Raw genomic sequence first — 22,378 nt, 5'->3', positions numbered from 1 at the left:
TTACTGAGATAAGACTTAATATGCACTTTAACACTACCGGTTATAACCTGGATACTATTATGAACGGAAACAATGAACTTGCTCACTCTGAAAATCAGAAATTAGTTGAATCCGTCCACGATTTCATCATCAAGACAAAACGTTTCAGCTCTTCACAAATTAATAATTAAATTAACCGGACAATAACCTCATGATTGACTATTACTTTTGTTACAAACGACTTGTTAGACACACACAAGCTGTAACTTTCTATTTATGTTCACTTTGTATTTGATGTAATATGTACAGACATATTATTGAAATAATGTCTATATCGATGACGTCACATCCTTCATTTCAATATGTAATATATGGTGTATAGGAGCGGTGTTAACATAAGCTGTAAAGCTTGTTCACCAATCCCAACTCATTTCAATGAATAAAAATATGTTTAAACCACTTATAAAAATATTTTTCTCTTACTTTCGGCAAATATGTATTGAATACCTATTACTGTTAACACATTTAGAATTTTACCTGTGCTGTTTTTGCACGTCTGGACAAATCACTGATGTCTGGACAAATCACTGATGTCTGGCATGATCATACTTAGTGGTTGGTAGAATTATGTCCTCTTTTTGTCCAATTCGGACCTCCATACACAACTTTTCTCTGTACCGCGATACGATGGAGTTCCCTCCCTTGTCAAACAGAGCGTAAGGGCCCGGCTTTTACTCGGAGCTTCTGATGTAAATAATTAACTTTTATCAGTAAAATATGCATTGTTTGATAAAATAAATGATATCTGATATAGAGAACACGAATAATCATAAAGGTGAGTGAGTGCATTTTGTTCCGTTTAGGGTACATGACAAGTACCGCGATACCCCGAGGTTGCAGGCTACAATGTGATGTTGAGCTAATATTAGAACGGGGGAAATCCCCAGATATACGGTGTCAACGAGAAATGTTCCCTGTAGATGTTTGGTTGGTGTGGTGTTCGTCATTTTACCTAAGATATGAACATACCCTGATAGTTAATGTAAATATGTTTTATAATTCACACTATAACACAAAATAGGGAGTTTGCAGTCGAGAGAATAAGTCATGTTATACTTGAAGACTTGTGCCTTGAGAATCTTTTCACCTTCCTCTCTACGAGCCTCCTCTCGTGCACTACCGGAAAACGTGGTATCCAATATGGCCGCGCCCTTGTGAAGTGACTTGAGTCTCTCAGACAAACATCAAAGAAACTGAGCACAGTTCGATTTTCATGACGAGAGATGAGATTTCTTCCTTTCAAAAAGGTAAATGTTACACATTGTGATTGCGCATATGTTTCTTTATCCGTCGATTATTGAGAAAACTGAGCTTTGACTGAGAAATACTAGATCTACAAACAGCTGACAAATATAGACAGAGAGTTTCTTTGATCGGCATTTAGAAGTTGGAGTACTAAGTAAGGATAAGAATTTATGCATGAACAACTTCTTTATTACAATTAAAAGAGACGTTTCGGTGTAGGTTCTAACACCGTTATCAAGCAAGTGATATACAGAGTGTGGTTGACAAGTATCTATACAAGTAGGAGGCAATGTTTATACAGGAGAGTAGATATTGTTATCCTGGAGTAGAGAAGCCTGTTATGTACACACAAAGGTAGTGATGACAATCATCGGTGAAGTCAGTGACAAAGGATGAAGCCAGTAATATAAACAACAGGATTATGGCTGATTGGGGTCTTTGATGAGTTGATGGTACGCTGGGGATATGCGATAGCCTTGGTCACGGTTGATTGACGGTTGGACAGTTTTCCGTGGACAGTTAGGGACAGGGGGGGGGGGGGGGGGGGGGGGGGGGAGAATTATTGGTCAGAGGATTCCCTGGCTTAAAAATATATATGGCCGTTTTGGTGTATATCTGTATCTCTGTAAACGATAAATGTTTCATTTTGAAAAGATATACTAAGGCAGAGATATATTAATACAATAGAGGACGGCCCACCCATACAGTTTATCATAAACCATCAGCACAACGGTATTGCATGTAATAATACACCCCGACGTTAACCTCCCGAGGCCGCTGCATATGCGCAATAGATGCGCAGACATTCACAACTGACCAGTCTGGTAACCACGTAAACAATATTACATAATATGTATCTCTTTACTAGTTTACAACGGTAAATTCATATGTTTTTAATTAAAAGGTGATGATAATAAATGAAATAACTGACTATGCGTCTATCGGCGTGAAAAAAAATTGGAAATCTGATTTTATTTTTTTTACATATTCCCAAAAATTAGAGTCGGCGGGTCCGAATCTGAAAAATATTAAACGCCTGGCCTTAGGACAGTTGCTGATATGATCCGAGATGGCTGATTTACTGTCTGATTTAATGGTTGAGGTTTTGTGCTCTTTGAACCTGGTGTTGATTGGGTGGGATGTTTCACCTACGTAAGATTATCCACAGTTGCATTCAGTTTTGTAGACTACACCTTTAGGCTCTTGGGGTTTGATTGTGTTCCTGCCGTTGGCTCCTAGCAAAGTGTTGAGGGAGTTGGTGAAGTGGGTGTCAATAATGGCTTGCTGTTAGAGGGAGGATTTGCTTATAATCGGGAGGGCAATGCGGAAGGGTGCTGATTCGGGTTTAAGGGTCACAGATCTAGGTGTGGGATGGAGTACAGAGGGGAGACTTTTTCGAAGAGATTAGAAGGATAATTGTTGGGGTGGGTGAAGACTTGGCGGAGGTGTTCGATCTCAGGTTCGGGGTCAGCAGAAGAAAGGTTGATGGCTCGTTTGGTGAGGGTGGGGATGGTGCCAGTATTAGTTCTGAGGGGATGGTTGGAGTTGATGTGTTGTGGTGTAATTATTTCAGGAAAAGTTCAAATTTAGTTGCATTTCTGGAGTCAAAATCAGATATTTCGCAACCACCCTAAATTTGTTAATGGCACTAAACTAATTTTTAACATATCTCCTTTTTATGCACCTCGGTAACCAAGGACTTTCACTGCGAATTAGTGGCCGTTATTAACAATCACAATCTGCCCTTTTGCCGATTTTACATGTGCGGCATTTTGCTCTCTCGGACAATGACAAAGCATGATCACAGTGATCAAATACAATGACCACGACATACTTTAGGGCACCAACAAATCTCAGTTGATAATGTTAAGAAATACATGACTGTAAATATGTATTGTGAAATATATCTTTTGCATGGAAAAGAGGGGACAACGATGACTGCAGTGAACACGTTTCTGCTCGCTTCCGGACAGACTGCCCAGTACAAGCCGTAGCACTGATGGTATCGCACAAAGGCTAGAGGGCCGTCCCTCTATTATATGGTCTCTGATTAAGGGTACCAAAATGCATATAGAAAATCCCTGATAGTAAATCTTAGCACAAAGGCTAGAGGGCCGTCCCTCTATTATATGGTCTCTGATTAAGGGTACCAAAATGCATATAGAAAATCCCTGATAGTAAATCTTAAAGAAAACAGCATGATAGTTCAGTATATGGTCTCTGGTTCCAGCTAGTAATGTACTGCTCTGCTTTTACCATCTGACATTGTAAGCGAATATATATTATGAATATTTTGTATCAGTCTTCTCAAGCGCTGTGCAAATGTTCATTGAAGATAACTTCCATACTAAGCTGATGCCAGATTTAAGACATTAAAAACATGTTTCAGATTTACTCCTGTTTGCGAGGCCACCCCACAACATGGGCCAAACATGCGTTACAGCAGAGGAGAATGATGTCATCAAAGTGTGCCAGTGAATATCGTATATGTCGAACTGCAAATATTAGAACTATAGTGTGTGCACCATTATCAAGTACATGTCACCTATCAAATCATGACGTATATCAGCAGCAAGTTCGTTACTTCTCTGCAGACACTTACAACAAATTCTTTTCACCTGAAGTGCCGCCTATAGGGTTTGCACAGAGTGTATTAGAGAGCATCCACACTTGGTCCGGACTCCCCTGGTGGGCCAGTATTGCAATAACAACCTTCACCTTGCGAGCATGTGTGACCTTGCCCTTGGCCGTCTATTGTGCACGAGTTCGAGCCCGAGTGGAGAAGTTACAGCCGGAGATGTTGGCGGTGTCGAAGCAGTTGAAGCAGGAAGTTGGTGTGGCCATGTCGATGTACAAGTGGGATGAGGCGAAGGCGAGACGGGAATATCAGAAGAATGTACACGAGTATACCTTTCCGTTTCAGTTTTGTCTATGTTATAATGGGATGCTGATATTGAGCATAACATTAACTGTAGACCCACAGCTGGACCTATCATCAATTTGATTTGTATTATTAGACTATTATCTATTTATTACTGTAATAAGTTTTACCTGGTATATTTTCAAAAAATAGTCACACAAAAATAAGAATAAAATGTGTGTGTATATGCGAGTGTATGCAAGCGTGTTGGCGAGTGTAGTTAAACACTGCTCGATACAAGTTACACAATCAACCAAATCTCTGAGCCTGACCACGCTATCCATTTAATCCCCTCTTACTACCAGCTTCGGTTGCCAGGGACCTATAGTCTTACTACCAGCTTCGGTTGCTAGGGACCTATTGTCTTACTACCAGCTTCGGTTGCTGGGGACCTATAGTCTTACTACCAGCTTCGGTTACTAGGGACCTATAGTCTTACTACCAGCTTCGGTTGCTAGGGACCTATTGTCTTACTACCAGCTTCGGTTGCCAGGGACCTATAGTCTTACTACCACCTTCGGTTGCTAGGGACCTATTGTCTTACTACCAGCTTCGGTTGCTAGGGACCTATTGTCTTACTACCAGCTTCGGTTGCTAGGGGCCTATAGTCTTACTACCAGCTTCGGTTGCTAGGGACCTATTGTCTTACTACCAGCTTCGGTTGCTAGGGACCTATAGTCTTACTACCAGCTTCGGTTGCTAGGGACCTATAGTCTTACTACCAGCTTTGGTTGCTAGGGACCTATAGTCTTACTACCAGCTTCGGTTACTAGGGACCTATAGTCTTACTACCAGCTTCGGTTGCTAGGGACCTATAGTCTTACTACCAGCTTCGGTTGCTAGGGGCCTATAGTCTCACTACCAGCTTCGGTTGCTAGGGACCTATAGTCTTAGCCGGAATCCTCGTAGGGGTCACTGACTTTATTCTGCTAATTCTTATACCTGAGGAATTTACCTCCAAACAAAAGTGTTTCCCAGTCACAAAGTTTATCTCCCATTTTGCTTCACAACTTCAGACATGTCCTGCTTTTATTAAGTCAGCATGCAGCATGTTCGTGCAAGGTGTAAAAACATCAGCATCTCTGGAAATGTAACATGGCATGTCATTGAAAGTATACAGTAAACATCAGCATCTCTGGAAATGTAACATGGCATGTCATTGGAAGTATACAGTAAACATCAGCATCTCTGGAAATGTAACATGGCATGTCATTGAAAGTATACAGTAAACATCAGCATCTCTGGAAATGTAACATGGCATGTCATTGGAAGTATACAGAAAACATCAGCATCTCTGGAAATGTAACATGGCATGTCATTGGAAGTATACAGTAAACATCAGCATCTCTGGAAATGTAACATGGCATGTCATTGAAAGTATACAGTAAACATCAGCATCTCTGGAAATGTAACATGGCATGTCATTGGAAGTATACAGAAAACATCAGCATCTCTGGAAATGTAACATGGCATGTCATTGGAAGTATACAGTAAACATCAGCATCTCTGGAAATGTAACATGGCATGTCATTGGAAGTATACAGAAAACATCAGCATCTCTGGAAATGTAACATGGCATGTCATTGAAAGTATACAGTAAACATCAGCATCTCTGGAAATGTAACATGGCATGTCATTGAAAGTATACAGTAAACATCAGCATCTCTGGAAATGTAACATGGCATGTCATTGGAAGTATACAGTAAACATCAGCATCTCTGGAAATGTAACATGGCATGTCATTGAAAGTATACAGTAAACATCAGCATCTCTGGAAATGTAACATGGCATGTCATTGGAAGTATACAGTAAACATCAACATCTCTGGAAATGTAACATGGCATGTCATTGAAAGTATACAGAAAACATCAGTATCTCTGGAAATGTAACATGGCATGTCATTGAAAGTATACAGTAAACATCAGCATCTCTGGAAATGTAACATGGCATGTCATTGAAAGTATACAGTAAACATCAGCATCTCTGGAAATGTAACATGGCATGTCATTGAAAGTATACAGTAAACATCAGTATCTCTGGAAATGTAACATGGCATGTCATTGGAAGTATACAGAATACATCAGCATCTCTGGAAATGTAACATGGCATGTCATTGAAAGTATACAGAAAACATCAGCATCTCTGGAAATGTAACATGGCATGTCATTGGAAGTATACAGTAAACATCAGCATCTCTGGAAATGTAACATGGCATGTCATTGGAAGTATACAGAAAACATCAGCATCTCTGGAAATGTAACATGGCATGTCATTGGAAGTATACAGTAAACATCAGCATCTCTGGAAATGTAACATGGCATGTCATTGGAAGTATACAGTAAACATCAGCATCTCTGGAAATGTAACATGGCATGTCATTGGAAGTATACAGAAAACATCAGCATCTCTGGAAATGTAACATGGCATGTCATTGGAAGTATACAGTAAACATCAGTATCTCTGGAAATGTAACATGGCATGTCATTGGAAGTATACAGTAAACATCAGTATCTCTGGAAATGTAACATGGCATGTCATTGAAAGTATACAGAAAACATCAGCATCTCTGGAAATGTAACATGGCATGTCATTGGAAGTATACAGTAAACATCAGCATCTCTGGAAATGTAACATGGCATGTCATTGAAAGTATACAGAAAACATCAGCATCTCTGGAAATGTAACATGGCATGTCATTGAAAGTATACAGTAAACCTCAGCATCTCTGGAAATGTAACATGGCATGTCATTGGAAGTATACAGAAAACATCAGCATCTCTGGAAATGTAACATGGCATGTCATTGGAAGTATACAGTAAACCTCAGCATCTCTGGAAATGTAACATGGCATGTCATTGGAAGTATACAGAAAACATCAGCATCTCTGGAAATGTAACATGGCATGTCATTGGAAGTATACAGTAAACCTCAGCATCTCTGGAAATGTAACATGGCATGTCATTGGAAGTATACAGTAAACATCAGCATCTCTGGAAATGTAACATGGCATGTCATTGGAAGTATACAGAAAACATCAGTATCTCTGGAAATGTAACATGGCATGTCATTGAAAGTATACAGAAAACATCAGCATCTCTGGAAATGTAACATGGCATGTCATTGAAAGTATACAGTAAACATCAGCATCTCTGGAAATGTAACATGGCATGTCATTGGAAGTATACAGTAAACATCAGCATCTCTGGAAATGTAACATGGCATGTGATTGGAAGTATACAGAAAACATCAGCATCTCTGGAAATGTAACATGGCATGTCATTGGAAGTATACAGTAAACATCAGCATCTCTGGAAATGTAACATGGCATGTCATTGGAAGTATACAGAAAACATCAGCATCTCTGGAAATGTAACATGGCATGTCATTGGAAGTATACAGTAAACATCAGTATCTCTGGAAATGTAACATGGCATGTCATTGGAAGTATACAGAAAACATCAGCATCTCTGGAAATGTAACATGGCATGTCATTGGAAGTATACAGAAAACATCAGCATCTCTGGAAATGTAACATGGCATGTCATTGGAAGTATACAGAAAACATCAGCATCTCTGGAAATGTAACATGGCATGTCATTGAAAGTATACAGTAAACATCAGTATCTCTGGAAATGTAACATGGCATGTCATTGAAAGTATACAGTAAACATCAGTATCTCTGGAAATGTAACATGGCATGTCATTGAAAGTATACAGTAAACATCAGCATCTCTGGAAATGTAACATGGCATGTCATTGGAAGTATACAGTAAACATCAGCATCTCTGGAAATGTAACATGGCATGTCATTGGAAGTATACAGAAAACATCAGCATCTCTGGAAATGTAACATGGCATGTCATTGGAAGTATACAGAAAACATCAGCATCTCTGGAAATGTAACATGGCATGTCATTGAAAGTATACAGTAAACATCAGCATCTCTGGAAATGTAACATGGCATGTCATTGGAAGTATACAGAAAACATCAGTATCTCTGGAAATGTAACATGGCATGTCATTGGAAGTATACAGAAAACATCAGCATCTCTGGAAATGTAACATGGCATGTCATTGAAAGTATACAGTAAACATCAGCATCTCTGGAAATGTAACATGGCATGTCATTGAAAGTATACAGTAAACATCAGTATCTCTGGAAATGTAACATGGCATGTCATTGGAAGTATACAGAAAACATCAGCATCTCTGGAAATGTAACATGGCATGTCATTGAAAGTATACAGAAAACATCAGCATCTCTGGAAATGTAACATGGCATGTCATTGAAAGTATACAGTAAACAACAGCATCTCTGGAAATGTAACATGGCATGTCATTGGAAGTATACAGTAAACATCAGCATCTCTGGAAATGTAACATGGCATGTCATTGGAAGTATACAGAAAACATCAGCATCTCTGGAAATGTAACATGGCATGTCATTGAAAGTATACAGTAAACATCAGTATCTCTGGAAATGTAACATGGCATGTCATTGAAAGTATACAGTAAACATCAGCATCTCTGGAAATGTAACATGGCATGTCATTGAAAGTATACAGTAAACATCAGCATCTCTGGAAATGTAACATGGCATGTCATTGGAAGTATACAGTAAACATCAGCATCTCTGGAAATGTAACATGGCATGTCATTGGAAGTATACAGTAAACATCAGCATCTCTGGAAATGTAACATGGCATGTCATTGAAAGTATACAGAAAACATCAGCATCTCTGGAAATGTAACATGGCATGTCATTGGAAGTATACAGTAAACATCAGCATCTCTGGAAATGTAACATGGCATGTCATTGAAAGTATACAGTAAACATCAGCATCTCTGGAAATGTAACATGGCATGTCATTGGAAGTATACAGTAAACATCAGCATCTCTGGAAATGTAACATGGCATGTCATTGAAAGTATACAGAAACCATCAGCATCTCTGGAAATGTAACATGGCATGTCATTGGAAGTATACAGAAAACATCAGTATCTCTGGAAATGTAACATGGCATGTCATTGAAAGTATACAGTAAACATCAGTATCTCTGGAAATGTAACATGGCATGTCATTGGAAGTATACAGAAAACATCAGCATCTCTGGAAATGTAACATGGCATGTCATTGAAAGTATACAGTAAACATCAGTATCTCTGGAAATGTAACATGGCATGTCATTGAAAGTATACAGTAAACATCAGCATCTCTGGAAATGTAACATGGCATGTCATTGAAAGTATACAGTAAACATCAGCATCTCTGGAAATGTAACATGGCATGTCATTGGAAGTATACAGAAAACATCAGCATCTCTGGAAATGTAACATGGCATGTCATTGAAAGTATACAGTAAACATCAGCATCTCTGGAAATGTAACATGGCATGTCATTGGAAGTATACAGTAAACATCAGCATCTCTGGAAATGTAACATGGCATGTCATTGGAAGTATACAGTAAACATCAGCATCTCTGGAAATGTAACATGGCATGTCATTGGAAGTATACAGAAACCATCAGCATCTCTGGAAATGTAACATGGCATGTCATTGGAAGTATACAGAAAACATCAGCATCTCTGGAAATGTAACATGGCATGTCATTGGAAGTATACAGTAAACATCAGTATCTCTGGAAATGTAACATGGCATGTCATTGAAAGTATACAGTAAACATCAGCATCTCTGGAAATGTAACATGGCATGTCATTGAAAGTATACAGTAAACATCAGCATCTCTGGAAATGTAACATGGCATGTCATTGGAAGTATACAGTAAACATCAGCATCTCTGGAAATGTAACATGGCATGTCATTGAAAGTATACAGAAAACATCAGCATCTCTGGAAATGTAACATGGCATGTGATTGGAAGTATACAGAAAACATCAGCATCTCTGGAAATGTAACATGGCATGTCATTGGAAGTATACAGTAAACATCAGCATCTCTGGAAATGTAACATGGCATGTCATTGAAAGTATACAGTAAACATCAGCATCTCTGGAAATGTAACATGGCATGTCATTGAAAGTATACAGTGAACATCAGCATCTCTGGAAATGTAACATGGCATGTCATTGGAAGTATACAGTAAACATCAGCATCTCTGGAAATGTAACATGGCATGTCATTGAAAGTATACAGAAACATCAGCATCTCTGGAAATGTAACATGGCATGTCATTGGAAGTATACAGTAAACATCAGCATCTCTGGAAATGTAACATGGCATGTCATTGAAAGTATACAGTAAACATCAGCATCTCTGGAAATGTAACATGGCATGTCATTGAAAGTATACAGTAAACATCAGCATCTCTGGAAATGTAACATGGCATGTCATTGGAAGTATACAGTAAACATCAGTATCTCTGGAAATGTAACATGGCATGTCATTGGAAGTATACAGTAAACATCAGCATCTCTGGAAATGTAACATGGCATGTCATTGGAAGTATACAGTAAATTAAACATCAGCATCTCTGGAAATGTAACATGGCATGTCATTGGAAGTATACAGAAAACATCAGCATCTCTGGAAATGTAACATGGCATGTCATTGGAAGTATACAGTAAACATCAGCATCTCTGGAAATGTAACATGGCATGTCATTGGAAGTATACAGTAAACATCAGCATCTCTGGAAATGTAACATGGCATGTCATTGGAAGTATACAGAAAACATCAGCATCTCTGGAAATGTAACATGGCATGTCATTGGAAGTATACAGAAAACATCAGCATCTCTGGAAATGTAACATGGCATATCATTGGAAGTATACAGAAAACATCAGCATCTCTGGAAATGTAACATGGCATGTCATTGAAAGTATACAGAAAACATCAGCATCTCTGGAAATGTAACATGGCATGTCATTGAAAGTATACAGAAAACATCAGCATCTCTGGAAATGTAACATGGCATGTCATTGGAAGTATACAGAAAACATCAGCATCTCTGGAAATGTAACATGGCATGTCATTGGAAGTATACAGAAAACATCAGCATCTCTGGAAATGTAACATGGCATGTCATTGAAAGTATACAGTAAACATCAGTATCTCTGGAAATGTAACATGGCATGTCATTGAAAGTATACAGTAAACATCAGCATCTCTGGAAATGTAACATGGCATGTCATTGGAAGTATACAGTAAACATCAGCATCTCTGGAAATGTAACATGGCATGTTATTGGAAGTATACAGTAAACATCAGCATCTCTGGAAATGTAACATGGCATGTCATTGGAAGTATACAGAAACCATCAGCATCTCTGGAAATGTAACATGGCATGTCATTGGAAGTATACAGAAAACATCAGCATCTCTGGAAATGTAACATGGCATGTCATTGGAAGTATACAGTAAACATCAGTATCTCTGGAAATGTAACATGGCATGTCATTGAAAGTATACAGTAAACATCAGCATCTCTGGAAATGTAACATGGCATGTCATTGAAAGTATACAGTAAACATCAGCATCTCTGGAAATGTAACATGGCATGTCATTGGAAGTATACAGTAAACATCAGCATCTCTGGAAATGTAACATGGCATGTCATTGAAAGTATACAGAAAACATCAGCATCTCTGGAAATGTAACATGGCATGTGATTGGAAGTATACAGAAAACATCAGCATCTCTGGAAATGTAACATGGCATGTCATTGGAAGTATACAGTAAACATCAGCATCTCTGGAAATGTAACATGGCATGTCATTGAAAGTATACAGTAAACATCAGCATCTCTGGAAATGTAACATGGCATGTCTTTGAAAGTATACAGTAAACATCAGTATCTCTGGAAATGTAACATGGCATGTCATTGGAAGTATACAGTAAATTAAACATCAGCATCTCTGGAAATGTAACATGGCATGTCATTGGAAGTATACAGAAAACATCAGCATCTCTGGAAATGTAACATGGCATGTCATTGGAAGTATACAGTAAACATCAGCATCTCTGGAAATGTAACATGGCATGTCATTGGAAGTATACAGTAAACATCAGCATCTCTGGAAATGTAACATGGCATGTCATTGGAAGTATACAGAAAACATCAGCATCTCTGGAAATGTAACATGGCATGTCATTGGAAGTATACAGAAAACATCAGCATCTCTGGAAATGTAACATGGCATATCATTGGAAGTATACAGAAAACATCAGCATCTCTGGAAATGTAACATGGCATGTCATTGAAAGTATACAGAAAACATCAGCATCTCTGGAAATGTAACATGGCATGTCATTGAAAGTATACAGAAAACATCAGCATCTCTGGAAATGTAACATGGCATGTCATTGGAAGTATACAGAAAACATCAGCATCTCTGGAAATGTAACATGGCATGTCATTGGAAGTATACAGAAAACATCAGCATCTCTGGAAATGTAACATGGCATGTCATTGAAAGTATACAGTAAACATCAGTATCTCTGGAAATGTAACATGGCATGTCATTGGAAGTATACAGAAAACATCAGCATCTCTGGAAATGTAACATGGCATGTCATTGGAAGTATACAGTAAACATCAGCATCTCTGGAAATGTAACATGGCATGTCATTGGAAGTATACAGTAAACATCAGTATCTCTGGAAATGTAACATGGCATGTCATTGGAAGTATACAGAAAACATCAGCATCTCTGGAAATGTAACATGGCATGTCATTGAAAGTATACAGTAAACATCAGCATCTCTGGAAATGTAACATGGCATGTCATTGAAAGTATACAGTAAACCTCTGGATGTGGAAGACTCTCGCTCGCCCAGGTGTGCAGCGTGGTTCACTCTGGCTGTGTATATAATCATGTATTGACTGATTGTGTCAGTCCTTCCCGTCAATGTGTTCTGTGAGACGCTGCTAACGCCATATCCACAAAACATTCTGAAATAGATACATGTTAGCATGGTAACTGGACATGTAATCAACATCCTCCAAGAGAATTAGTACTTTTCCCACTACTCTGCTCTACTCACGTGACCCAACTTTCAAGTCATTTAACCGACCCAAGCAAGGGGTAGAGGAGCCCAATGGTTACAGTGTCAGCTCATTCATCTGAAGGTCTGCGTTTGATTCCCTGCATGGGAATAATGTGTGAAACTTATGTTTGATGTCCTCTGTTATGATATTGATTGACATTCACACTGATTGGGGTTAAGCTCTTATGGCAAATGTGTTCATATTGTTATTTTTATTTCAGCAATCAAAGTTTTTATCTGGTATGTGAGGCCTCCAGTATATTTTGAAGATGAGAAGATCTGTAGATGGAGTCTGTATCTAATCGTAGATGACTATTTTCAGATGAAGAGGTTGATTCATGACATCTATGTGCGTGAGAACTGCCACCCACTCAAGGGTCATGTGGTGCAGATCGTGCAGCTGCCGGTGTGGCTGTGCATGTCCTTTGCGCTGCGCAATATGAGTGGATCCGTGCCAGCCATCGGCCTCGGTCAGTTTCACAACTTTTATATATTGTTTGTCATATTATTTAGTTAGTGCTGGCATAATCATGATAATTGTAACCAGACTACAGTCCCCATCTTGTTGTGTTGGGTTATGTGGTCTAATGCTGTTACATGTTTACTGGACAGAGTCTCCCGTCCTGTGTCCCGAGCTGATGACAGAGGGGATGCTCTGGTTCCCAGACCTCACCGTGCCCGACCCCACCTTCATACTACCTCTGTCTGTCGGCCTCATCAACCTCATCATGTTGGAGGTGAGACATTATAATCTCATCATGCCAGAGGTGGGACGATTATATCTCATCATGCCGGGGGTGAGACATAATATCTCATCATGCCGGAGGTGAGACATAACCATGATAACATCTCATCATGCCAGAGGTGACACATTATATCTCATCATGCCGGGGATGAGACATAACATCTAATCATGCCGGAGGTGAGACATTGTATCTCATCATGCCAGAGGTGAGACATAACATCTCATCATGCCGGAGATGAGACATTATATCTTATCATGCCAGAGGTGGAACATTATATCTCATAATGCCGAGGTGAGACATTGTATCTCATCATGCCAGAGGTGGGACGATTATAGCTCATCATGCCGGGGTGAGACATTATATCTCATCATGCCGGGGGTGAGACATAACATCTAATCATGCCAGAGGTGAGACATTGTGTCTCATCATGCCCGAGGTGGGACGATTATATCTCATCATGCCGGGGGTGAGACATAATATCTCATCATGCCGGGGGTGAGACATAATATCTCATCATGCCGGAGGTGAGACATAACCATGATAACATCTCATCATGCCAGAGGTGACACATTATATCTCATCATGCCGGGGATGAGACATAACATCTAATCATGCCGGAGGTGAGACATTGTATCTCATCATGCCAGAGGTGAGACATAATATCTCATCATGCCGGAGGTGAGACATAACCATGAAAACATCTCATCATGCCGGAGGTGAGACATTATATCTCATCATGCCAGAGGTGGGACATTATATCTCATAATGCCGAGGTGAGACATTGTATCTCATCCTGCTGGAGGTGAGACATTATATCTCAGCCTGCTGGAGGTGAGACATTATATCTCATCAAGCCTGAGGTGCTTCATTATGTGTCATCCTGCTGGAGGTGAGACATTATATCTCATCATGCCGAAAGTGAGACATTATATCACATCATGCCAGAGGTGAGACATTATATCTCAGCATGATGGAGGTGAGACATTATATCTCATCATGCTGGAGGTGAGACATTATATCTCAGCATGATGGAGGTGAGACATTATATCTCATCATGCCGGAGGTGAGATTATTACTCATCATGCTGGAGGTGAGACATAATATCTCATCATGCCGGAGGTGTCTCATCATGCCGGGGGTGAGACATAATATCTCAGCCTGCTGGAGGTGAGACATTATATCTCATCATGCTGGAGGTGAGACATTATTACTCATAATGCTGGAGGTGAGACATTATATCTCATCATGCCGGAGGTAGGACATTACATCTCATCATGCCAGAGGTGAGACATTGTTTCTCATCATGCCAGAGCTGAGACATTATGTCTCATCATGCCGGAGGTGAGACATAATATCTCATCATGCCGGAGGTGTCTCATCATGCTGGAGGTGAGACATTATATCTCATCATGCCAGAGATGGGACATAATATCTCATCATGCTGTAGGTGAGACATTATATCTCATCATGTCGGAGGTAAGACATTATATCTCATAATGCCAGAGGTGAGACAATGTATCATCATGCTGGAGGTAAGACAATATATCTCATCATGCTGGAGGTGAGACATTATATCTCATCATGCCCGAGGTGAGACATTATATCTCATCATACTTGAGGTGAGACATTGTTTCTCATCATGCCGGAGGTGAGATGTTGTTTCTCATCATGCAGGAGGTGAGACATTATGTGTTATTATGCCAGAGCTGAGACATTACATCTCATCATGCTTGAGGTGAGACATTACATCTCATCATGCTTGAGGTGAGACATTATATCACATCATGTGGAAGGTGAGACATTATGTCTCATCATACTGGAGATGAGACATATCCCATCATGCTGGATATGAGACATTATATCACATCATGCCGGAGGTGAGACACTATATCTCATCATGGTGGAGGTCATACATTATATCTCATAATGCTCGAGGTGAGACATTATTACTCATCATGCCAGAGGTGAGACATTGTTCCTCATCATGCCAGAGCTGAGACATTATGTCTCATCATGCCGGAGGTGAGACATAATATCCCATCATGCCGGAGGTGAGACATAATATCTCATCATGCCGGAGGTGAGACATTATGTCTCATCATGCTGGAGGTGAGACATTATATCTCATATCGCCAGAAGTGAGACAATGTATCATCATGCTGGCGGTGAGACATTATATCTCATCATGTCGGAGGTAAGACAATAAATCTCATCATGCTGGAGGTGAGACATTATATCTCATCATACTTGAGGTGAGACATTATATCTCATCATGCCTGAGGTGAGACAATATATCTCATCATGTCGGAGGTGAGACATTGTTACTCATCATGCCGGAGGTGAGATGTTGTTTCTCATCATGCAGTAGGTGAGACATTATGTGTTATTATGCCAGAGCTGAGACATTACATCTCATCATGCTTGAGGTGAGACATTATATCACATCATGTGGAAGGTGAGACATTATGTCTCATCATGCCAAAGGTGAGACATTATATCTCATCATGTCGAAGGTGAGACATTATGTCTCATCATCCTGGATATGAGACATTATATCTCATCATGGTGGAGGTGAGACATTATATCCCATCATGCTGGATATGAGACATTATATCCCATCATGCCGGAGTTGAGACATTATGTCTCATCATGTCGTAGGTGAGACATTACATCTCATCATGCCGGAGGTGAGACATTACATCTCATCATGCCGGAGGTGAGACATTATGTCTCATCATGCCGGAGGTGAGACATTACATCTCATCATGGTGGAGGTGAGACATTATATCCCATCATGCTGGATATGAGACATTATATCCCATCATGCCGGAGTTGAGACATTATGTCTCATCATGTCGTAGGTGAGACATTACATCTCATCATGCCGGAGGTGAGACATTACATCTCATCATGCTTGAGGTGAGACATTATATCACATCATGTGGAAGGTGAGACATTATGTCTCATCATACTGGAGATGAGACATATCCCATCATGCTGGATATGAGACATTATATCACATCATGCCGGAGGTGAGACACTATATCTCATCATGGTGGAGGTCATACATTATATCTCATAATGCTCGAGGTGAGACATTATTACTCATCATGCCAGAGGTGAGACATTGTTCCTCATCATGCCAGAGCTGAGACATTATGTCTCATCATGCCGGAGGTGAGACATAATATCCCATCATGCCGGAGGTGAGACATAATATCTCATCATGCCGGAGGTGAGACATTATGTCTCATCATGCTGGAGGTGAGACATTATATCTCATATCGCCAGAAGTGAGACAATGTATCATCATGCTGGCGGTGAGACATTATATCTCATCATGTCGGAGGTAAGACAATAAATCTCATCATGCTGGAGGTGAGACATTATATCTCATCATACTTGAGGTGAGACATTATATCTCATCATGCCTGAGGTGAGACAATATATCTCATCATGTCGGAGGTGAGACATTGTTACTCATCATGCCGGAGGTGAGATGTTGTTTCTCATCATGCAGTAGGTGAGACATTATGTGTTATTATGCCAGAGCTGAGACATTACATCTCATCATGCTTGAGGTGAGACATTATATCACATCATGTGGAAGGTGAGACATTATGTCTCATCATGCCAAAGGTGAGACATTATATCTCATCATGTCGAAGGTGAGACATTATGTCTCATCATCCTGGATATGAGACATTATATCTCATCATGGTGGAGGTGAGACATTATATCCCATCATGCTGGATATGAGACATTATATCCCATCATGCCGGAGTTGAGACATTATGTCTCATCATGTCGTAGGTGAGACATTACATCTCATCATGCCGGAGGTGAGACATTACATCTCATCATGCCGGAGGTGAGACATTATGTCTCATCATGCCGGAGGTGAGACATTACATCTCATCATGGTGGAGGTGAGACATTATATCCCATCATGCTGGATATGAGACATTATATCCCATCATGCCGGAGTTGAGACATTATATCTCATCATGCCGGAGGTGAGACATTATGTTCCTCATCATGCCAGAGGTGAGACATAACATCTCATCATGCCGGAGGTGAGACATTATGTCTCATCATGCCGGAGCTGAGACGTAATATCTCTTCATGCCAGAGCTGGGACATTATATCTGCGACCACTGTAAACGAATGCTGCTTTCGATATATCTGAGAAAGGTATCAGTTGAACATGTGTTACAGTTACTGAAGGCAGCGTGGTGTTTCTGTTTCAGATGCAGTTTAAGATACAGACCCCAACAAGGCTGCAGAAGGTGGCCAAAAATGTTTGGCGCGGAACAACTGTGATCCTGGTTCCTATAGCAGCCATAGTTCCTTGTGTAGGTGGCGCTGTTTTCCGTGTCTTGGAGGAGGCACCTTGATACCCTGGTCTCACATACTCGTACTCATAGAAACCAAATACTATTCCCTGGCTACCAAACATATTACCATGATGAAATGTAAAAGCTTATTTGAGAAGGATGCTTAATATTTCAAATACGGTTGATATATGCCATGTACTCACAAAGGTGTATGGTATTTGATTGGCAGTATCACCAGTTATTCATTTGAAGTGTGAAGGCCACATTAGTTCTTGTGATATGGAATATCGTGAAGCAGGGTAGCTGGGTTGGGGGCTAGCAGGGTGTCGGTGAGGGGGGAGGGGGGGGGGGGGGGGGGGGCTCCAAGCAGGTTAGCTGGGTGCACCATGCAGGGTATCTAGGGGTGTCAGGGTCTCCGAGTAGGGTAGCTGGGGTTGTCGGGGTCTCTGAGCAGGGTATCTAGGGGTGTCAGGGTCTCCAAGCAGAGAAGCTAGGTGTGTCAAGGTCTCTGAGCAGGGTATCTAGGGGTGTCAGGGTCCCCGAGCAGGGTATCTAGGGGTGTCAAGGTCCCCGAGCAGGGTAGCTAGGGGTGTCAGGGTCCCCGAGCAGGGTAGCTAGGGGTGTCAGGGTCCCCGAGCAGGGTATCTAGGGGTGTCAAGGTCCCCGAGCAGGGTAGCTAGGGATGTCAGGGTCTCCGAGCAGGGTAACTAGGGGTGTCAGGGTCACCGAGCACGGTAGCTAGGGGTGTCGAGGTCTCTGAGCAGGGTAACTAGGGGTGTCAAGGTCTCCGAGCAGGGTATCTAGGGGTGTCAAGGTCTCTGAGCAGGGTATCTAGGGGTGTCAGGGTCTCTGAGCAGGGTAGCTGGGGGTGTCAGGGTCTCTGAGCAGGGTAGCTAGGGGTGTCGGGGTCTCTGAGCAGGGTAGCGGGGTGGTTGTTACTGTGTCACACTGATGACCAGGGTTGGCCTGTAAGGGTGCTATCCACAAAGATCATTTGTGGTGTCCCATGTGGTGTCCCACTTTGTCCTGAGACAGAATATTGGTGAAATCGATGTAGAACTCTCTAACTCCATCCTCCATCATGTTGCAGAGTATGTGTTTCTACTGGGCCTGTTCCAGCCTCTTCACCTTCGCACAGTTCCTCCTCCTCCGACATGCGCGTGTCAGGTCCGTGCTAGGAATGCCAAAGTGACTACCTGCTCCGACACTCACATTTGGACCACGGGTCAGGCTTATCAATAGATGACTCCAGTCCAATGTCAAGGACTTGTGATCCTGACCAGGGGAGGTAACTCCCATCATTACTTATCACAGTCATGTTGCCCACATGGAAGAGAAGCAGTGTCTGGATACATGTTGACTTACATGAGTGTAAGAACTAAAGACAAGATGTCAATTTACCATTGAAATTGGGTTCACCAAGATCTTTAAGACTTTAATAATAATAATAATAATTGATTTGTAAAGCGCCTAATATCCATCGACAGTTGCTCACTGGCGCTGTGACAAAGTTAAAAAGTAATGTCTATGTACATATGCCAACAATCAGGAGATCTATTGAAAAGCTGAAGTGAAGAAGTGGGTTTTGAGGAGAGACTTAAACGTTTCCTTAGAAGCAGAGTTTCTCAGATTCAAAGGCAAAGAGTTCCATAACTGTGGACTGCAAAAGGAGAAGGCACGGTCAGACATAGCAGAAGTAGACAGAGGCTGATACAGTAGAGTTCCACCAGAGGATCGGAGAGCACGCTCTGGAGAGTACAGGGATATAAGACACTGGTACTCAATCCATTTTTTCAGAGCTTTAGCCATTACAAAGACATGTGTCATGATGGTAAGATGTTGTGAGAGGTGTCGCCATTACAGGTGTCGCCATAGGAGGTGTCATCAGGGAAGGTGTTTTGTTGTGTGAAGCTGTGTGTGTCTGAGTGTGATGACGTATGACTGTGATATTCTATGTGATGAAATAAAGTTGTACTCACTGCTGTGTGTCCATTGCATCTTTAGCCTGGAAGGAGACAGCAGATGAGGCTGGCCTGTCAATCCAAGAGTTTGCTAGGTACCTGTTTTAACCCGAATACCCACAAGATTCAATGCTTTTGTGTTGATGTCTCTCATTCTGGTGTGGAGCTGCCCTTACAGGGTTGCTGTAACACGGGTGGCCCAGTCATGTAAGGCACCGCGATTTGCTGTGCAGATTGGCATCCCTTGGGCACGCCAGAAACCTATGATTGTGGGTTGGAATCCAGGTTATACCCGTGCTCGTGGGTTTCACTTCAGGCTTTCCTCCCAGATTAAGCTGACACGCTGCGATGTAACTGTAATACTGTTCAAAGCGGTGTTAAACCCAACTCACTCGTTCACTCTTCATGGGTACGTCTGTCTTTGTCACGTGACCTGTCACACAAACACCCACACCTTGCGGCTGATTCCCACACAGCGACTGATAAGGAAACACATTATTTCAATTTACCATCAGAGGGACTGCCACAGACCAACAGAATCTCGACACTGACTTGGTCACCTTGTTAGTGTGTTCATACAACCCTTGACACCGATCACACACGCACGCACGCACACACACACACACACACCAGAAAATCCGATTACCTGGTGAACACAACAAATGGATTAGATTTTTATCTGTTCAGAAACAGCTAAAAGTCCCCTATGTTATTTATGCAGATTTTGAGGCAATCACCAGGAAAGTTAAACAAACTGAAAATAACACATCAAACACGACTGTTTATCAGAAACATGAGCCTTCCTGGTTCTGTTACAAAGTGGTCTGTTCAAAACCTACTGGTACAAAACCTGCAGTGACCTATAGAGGCCCTGTGGTGATTTCGCATTTTATTGAATGCTTGTTGGATGAAGCACATCTCATCTATGAAAAGCTTAAAGTTCCTGAAACTTTAAAAATGACTGCAACTGATGAAAGGTTGCAAAAAACAAAAAGAACAAAAAGAACAAAAAACTAGTATATTCTATATACATATTTTTATTACATAAATACAATACATATAACAATATGATATGTACAGTCACATAATTACAGAATAGTGTTTTAATGTACAATAGTTCAATTATTAATCAATATCCTCATCCTCATTATCATAATCTTGGTCATCATCAGATTGGTTGACCAGTTCTAAACCCTCGGCCAGTGACATGTCCACATAAGAGAGGATATCTTTGACCACTGGTTTCATCCACCGAGTGATTTTATGATCCATTTCATTGCGATCCATGTCAGGGTCTAACTGTTTCATATTCTCTAGAATAGGTTTGAAGAGAGGCCCGTTTCCAAAGTAGCCTATATATCTAATGGCTGTCACGAGTCTTTCAAGAAAAGTAGTTTTCCAGAACTTCGTCAATTTCTTTTCAATCCATCTCTCACTCTTCCCTTCATATTCATACTCTTATTTCTTCTTCCAGATTTCTTCCCTGCACGTTTTTAGTGTTTGTTCCCACATGTATTCTAAGCCTTTCACCTCCCACTCTTTATCAGCTTCACTGAATTTAGAGGTCATTGTAGGCTGTCTAACATCGCTCTCATCATCTGTCTGAATTTTAAGTCGTTTCCTTAGGGGTCCCCCTCCATTCTCAGGGCACCACGATCTGACATGACGCTAAAGGTCATGATTATTTTCAAACCCAATACCACACTCATCACAGGAAGGCATAGTTGTATCAGTAGTGTCGTCCTCTGATTCACTGTCAACTGGAGCGGCTACTTCTGAGATGTGATCTCTTCTGGTGTCTGGCTTCAAATGATACTGATTGACAGCCTGCTCCTCTTTTATAGGCTGTGGGGTGTTGACTGTTTCAAGTACATTAGGTTGTAGTCTTCCTGATTCCAAGGTAGTAGGACGCAAGTCGATTGTCAGATTGCCATAGGGTTTTTCAACAGCTTCTTTATACACAGACATAAACCAGCCGGTATTGTTGGGATAGAAGCGCCTGGCAAACAAAGTGACTTGATGTCTGTCCACAGGGGAATTAAACAGTGTCACGTAATGAGAATTCAAAGCAATGTCACGTGATTTCTTACCTCTGGGAAACAGATTTTGTAACAGTAAGAAAA

General features: G+C 40.9%; 1 protein-coding gene across 1 annotated transcript; it reads left to right on the top strand.

The window, feature by feature from the left end:
* Positions 1-954: 954 nt before the first annotated feature.
* On the top strand, positions 955-20,274 carry LOC125382161 (cytochrome c oxidase assembly protein COX18, mitochondrial-like). Its single transcript, XM_048400649.1, has 6 exons — positions 955-1,286; positions 3,674-4,180; positions 13,534-13,681; positions 13,824-13,948; positions 18,208-18,312; positions 19,385-20,274. Exons 1-6 carry the CDS (start codon positions 1,263-1,265, stop codon positions 19,484-19,486), a joined length of 1,011 nt encoding a protein of 336 aa, XP_048256606.1. The 5' UTR covers positions 955-1,262; the 3' UTR covers positions 19,487-20,274.
* Positions 20,275-22,378: the final 2,104 nt, after the last annotated feature.

The sequence above is a fragment of the Haliotis rufescens genome, unplaced genomic scaffold, assembly GCF_023055435.1.
Source record: "Haliotis rufescens isolate VD_foot unplaced genomic scaffold, xgHalRufe1.0.p SCAF_2, whole genome shotgun sequence".
Taxonomy (NCBI): domain Eukaryota; kingdom Metazoa; phylum Mollusca; class Gastropoda; order Lepetellida; family Haliotidae; genus Haliotis; species Haliotis rufescens.
Note: the sequence above shows the minus strand (reverse complement) of the source record. Positions and strands in the feature narration are given on the sequence as shown.

Bases quoted from the DNA above. Each gene is read 5' to 3' on its own strand.
- LOC125382161 (XM_048400649.1), top strand. From the start codon at position 1,263: ATGAGATTTCTTCCTTTCAAAAAG. The intron at 4,181-13,533 runs GTACACGAGTAT...GACTATTTTCAG, and splicing joins GACGGGAATATCAGAAGAAT to ATGAAGAGGTTGATTCATGA. The intron at 13,682-13,823 runs GTCAGTTTCACA...TTTACTGGACAG, and splicing joins CGTGCCAGCCATCGGCCTCG to AGTCTCCCGTCCTGTGTCCC.